The sequence below is a fragment of the Cryptomeria japonica genome, chromosome 8, assembly GCF_030272615.1.
Source record: "Cryptomeria japonica chromosome 8, Sugi_1.0, whole genome shotgun sequence".
In the NCBI taxonomy this organism is placed as follows: domain Eukaryota; kingdom Viridiplantae; phylum Streptophyta; class Pinopsida; order Cupressales; family Cupressaceae; genus Cryptomeria; species Cryptomeria japonica.
Genome location: NC_081412.1, coordinates 676,937,823 through 676,942,266, shown reverse-complemented (window position 1 = coordinate 676,942,266; position 4,444 = coordinate 676,937,823). Strand labels below are relative to the sequence as shown.

The following is a 4,444-nucleotide window of genomic DNA, read 5'->3' as shown; positions in this document are numbered from 1 at the left end:
GTGAGCTCTAGGCAGTGTGTCTTCTTGCGTGTGCAAGCCCCTATTGTAATCATATACTTTTTGCAGAAGTGTCATCTGACTGTAGGTAGGGTTTCCCACTGTGGTTTTTTCCTTTACCAGGTTTTCCACGTACAAATCATGGTGTTATGTGTTATAGTTGCATGGTATTGATTCTCTGGTTTTCATTTATGTTTTAATGCTTTATTAGTTATTCTGGTAAAAGGTTTTAAGTGCTTTAATTCATATAATCTGTGAACAACTTTTTTTTTTTAAGCAAAAGTAGCGAACCACTGATAACCACTAATATATCTACACATTTTTTGTTTCAATGAATATATCTTATTTAACTTTATATTGATATAATTTGAAAACAAAAAACAATAAATAAATTACACCAAATATCTACTAGAAAAATTTGTAAAACGGAATTAAATAAATGAAATTAATTTTAAAATAGGTCAATAGAATTCAAAATATAAGTCCCAAACTGTAAATGCCCGCATTGCCATGGTCAGTAAGATTCAAATACAAAGCAAAAAGTATATCTATTGAAAAGGATGTCTGACAGGAAATCCTTCCCTCATAAAGAAAAATGTTGTTCAGATTCCATTTCCAAGGCTAGCCGACCATCTTTGCTCTATAGAAATTTAAAGTCCAGCGTGGGTTAGTTGCCTTTCCTTTAACCACTTTCCAGGGTGGAAGTCTGACCAATTTGCATTAAATGAAAAGTCTTGTTAGTCTCACCAAATACATCAAATGATAAGGATCGGTAGTGAAGATCCATAGTGGCTGGTTTGTGAAGGTGGTTTGTGAAGGTCCATAGTGGCTGGTTTGTTTGGATGGTTTGTTTGGAACAGTAATTTTGATTTTGATGTTTGATTTTGATGATGGATCATGGAGTGTGTCAAAAGGTTGATGCAGTTCAAACACAATCTAATCTAATTTATAATCTGAAACGTTAATACAGTTCAAAAACAATCTAATTTAAAAATGATATTATTAACAGTATTTTCCCAAAAAAAAACACCTGATTTGAACAAGCCTATTTGAACAAGCCTTACATGCACACAGCCCCTACTTTGCCAATTCAACAATGGTGATCAATAGCAGGAGCTTGTCTTCCTTTAAGTGTGCTAGTAATCAATTCCTTGTTATACTGCATTTTTATCTTCCTTCAAGTGTGCTAGTAATCAATTCCTTGTTATACTGCATTTTGTCAGACCATTGTTGGGACCTAATGAACTCTTTGGAGAGCTTCCCTGCAACATACCTCATATCATGTCTCTTCTCTGGGTCAGAATCCACACAAGTAGCAGCAAGCCTCACCACTCTCTCTGCACAATCCACTGGGAAAGAATCCTTGAGCCTTGGATCCATCCAAAACCTTAATCTCTGTATACATTCTGCTTGATCATTAGAGAGAAATATCCTATCCATGCTCTCTATTAAAGAAACCTTCTCAATTTTATTGTTAGCCTTACTCACATATTTGACAGGCTCATTCCCTGTCAGAAGCTCCAACAGAATAACCCCAAAAGCAAAAACATCATTTTTCTGAGAAACAATCCCAGTATTAACATATTCAGGAGACATGTACCCCTGTGTCCCTGTTATTCTCCTGCTCTTGTATCTCTTGGTCAATTTCATGCCCTGAACACCAGAAATTGGACCTTCTTCTTCTACGATTTCTCCAGATATTGATGTGTCTTGTGATATATCATAGCCCTTATTGATGTCCTCAAATTCATATTCACCTGTCAAATAACAGGCACCTGCATGGCATATCATTGCCCTGTAACCAGGCTCTGTGATTATAATGCTGCTTGATTTCAGATAATTATGCACACAGTTCATGCTTGCGTCATGGTGCATGTATTCCAAACCCTGTGCCACATCAACGGCAATCTGCATTCTAGAGATCCAGGTTTTCAATATTGTGAATCCAGGCATTCTGCTATTCCTTAGACAGTCTGCCAGACTGGATCCCTGAACATAGTCATAGACCAGATGAACATGATCCCCCTCACAGCAACCCCCCAAGAGCTTTACTATGTTGGAGTGATGGATATTACAGATTTGTGCAAGTCTTGACCTAAAATCCCTGACAGTCTTCAGCTTTCTGACTGTAATAGCCACTGTTTTGCCCCTCAGATTGGACTTATAAACAGAGGATTTTCCAAGCCTTCCAGCAGTGAATTGAGCTGTGGCCTCTGTGATCTCCTTGAACATATAAAGAATGGGTTTGTCAGGAAGGACAGATTGCTTAAGACTTGCAAAGGAGGTTCCACTACTTGTGGAGGGAAAGCTGGTGCTGAAAACCCCAGTTTGGTCTGTACTTCTGCTGGGAGTAGGGTTAGCATCATCTGAGAATCTGGGTTTTCCTGGGAATTTTGCAAGATTAGGTTTAGATATAGGTTTTGGCTCTTCCACCATGTGGAGTTTAAGCTTCTTGCACATTATCTTTCCACCATTTTGCAAAACCGACATTAATTATTACACAAAAGCATTCATACAGGAGAGATTTCATGCACCTATTAACCCAAAAAAAATGCTTCCCAAAGATCTATCCACAAAATTATTCATGCAGGAGATGCTTCAGGCAGTTCTCCACTGAAAATGAAAGCTATACAAATGATATCATGGGCATGGTGCTGCAAAAAACATCATACCTGCTCATAAGCTATGGCAAATTTCATTCATGTCCAATCCTCTGTCCTGTTTCTCCCTCTGAGAAATTATGACTCACAACAACCAGAGGCAACTTCAAATACCCAAATCAACAAAGTATACTGAACATTGAACTTGTTGGCGGCCTTCATGGATTCCTATTCCCGTTCAATCATTTTCTTCATGAAAACAAATCAATCCGATCTAAAATGTCATATATGTCAAACCCACATGTTCACTAATTGAATATTTTCTGGCACATCAAATCCCTATGAGAATACTTTCAGATATGAAAAAAGGAAAGGAATATGTGGAGGAATGGACAGTGGTTTGAACAACGCGTACCCACATGTGTATTAAGAAGTATGGTTTTGAATTACTGCAAATTTGATGTAATGGTTGAGATTATTTCACCGAATGATGTTCATTGTTAACCATTCCACGCGTAATTGGGGAAAATTGGGAACCGTATTAGTTAAGTGTGAATTAGGTTTTGAACTTTATATGGATATACAGGAAAGGTCAGCAGACATAAAGCCTTTAGGTCTGGAAAGATACAGGACATTTCTCTTTAAAAATAAATGAACAAAATGAATATATAATTTTAGTTTGATTTGTTATTTAATATTACAATTGAATATTTAAAAATATCTAAAGTATTAATTTTTTTAATAATTTTAATATTTATATTGAATCTAGAAGAAATGAATTTTTTGTCTTTTATATTATTGTTTTTATTATTATTTTTGAATGTGATACTATCAATATTTGAGGATAACATTTGTGTGGTTTAATGATAATTATTTTATTTAGTTAATTTTGATCGGTTCACATCATCAAATTAAAAGTCTTTATGATTGCATAAAAAAAATTGGAGTTCCTAAGTTTTGATGCTTTATTTCAATTTTGTATTTGTTCTTTCAATTTTATTTGTCATCTTGTTGAGTCTTTATATTTTTATATGAAATTATGTAATAATTCATCACTATTTTATTCTTGATGAATAGTGTTTAGATTGTCATTCATAAAATAATATTACACATATTCCAAAAGAATGTGGGTGGACATAAAATCACACCCCTAGAGTCTATATGATGTGAACTTTGAAGCATAAAATACAAAGTTGTTAGGTGGAAATGCAGTAGTAGAGGGGAGTGGGGGGGAAAGGAGGGGGATCTTAATCATCCAACTTTTCCCCTTACATTAAAGAGGTCTATAGTATTCATGAGAGAAACCCACCTATAATCGTCCTTTTCTTTAGTTTTTCCTTCTTCAATACAATAAGCTAGTGAAATTACAAGAACCAACCAAGGAAACTTGTTGGAGTCAAACTAGTTGGAAGCACCACCTGTAGGACACCCAAAGATTCCTCCCACAAGTGGCAAGGAGACAAAGCTTCAATGAGCAAGATGCAATCAGCCTCAATTTAAATCATATATTAATAAGACAAAAAAAAGTTTGTTTTTAAGAGAAAGTAAATAATAAAGGGACATGATAAAAATTAAATATTACAAAAAGATAAGATATCTTAAATTTTCCAACTTGAATTAGATCATATTGTAAATATTAAAGTAAAAAATAAGAATAATGCTAAAGGGTTGTAGTTCAAATGGTTGAGCACAAACGGTGAAGATGGTGGTATGTTCCTTGATTACATCATACATCTACAGAGGTTCAAACCTCTAGAAGTGTGATTGGGTCATGTTTGATCCATGGATGGTTTTAATAGAAAAGATCCCCCTACTAATAGCTACTTAGTCAAAGGATGGCTTTTGGA

At 35.0% G+C, this 4,444-nt stretch overlaps 1 protein-coding gene across 1 annotated transcript; it reads right to left on the bottom strand.

The window, feature by feature from the left end:
* Nucleotides 1-973: 973 nt before the first annotated feature.
* On the bottom strand, nucleotides 974-3,060 carry LOC131032413 (lysM domain receptor-like kinase 3). Its single transcript, XM_057963385.2, has 2 exons — nucleotides 2,670-3,060; nucleotides 974-2,381 (listed from the first exon to the last, which is right to left on the bottom strand). The coding sequence occupies exon 2, from the start codon at nucleotides 2,227-2,229 to the stop codon at nucleotides 1,165-1,167; it is 1,065 nt and encodes a 354-aa protein (XP_057819368.2). The 5' UTR covers nucleotides 2,230-2,381; nucleotides 2,670-3,060; the 3' UTR covers nucleotides 974-1,164.
* Nucleotides 3,061-4,444: the final 1,384 nt, after the last annotated feature.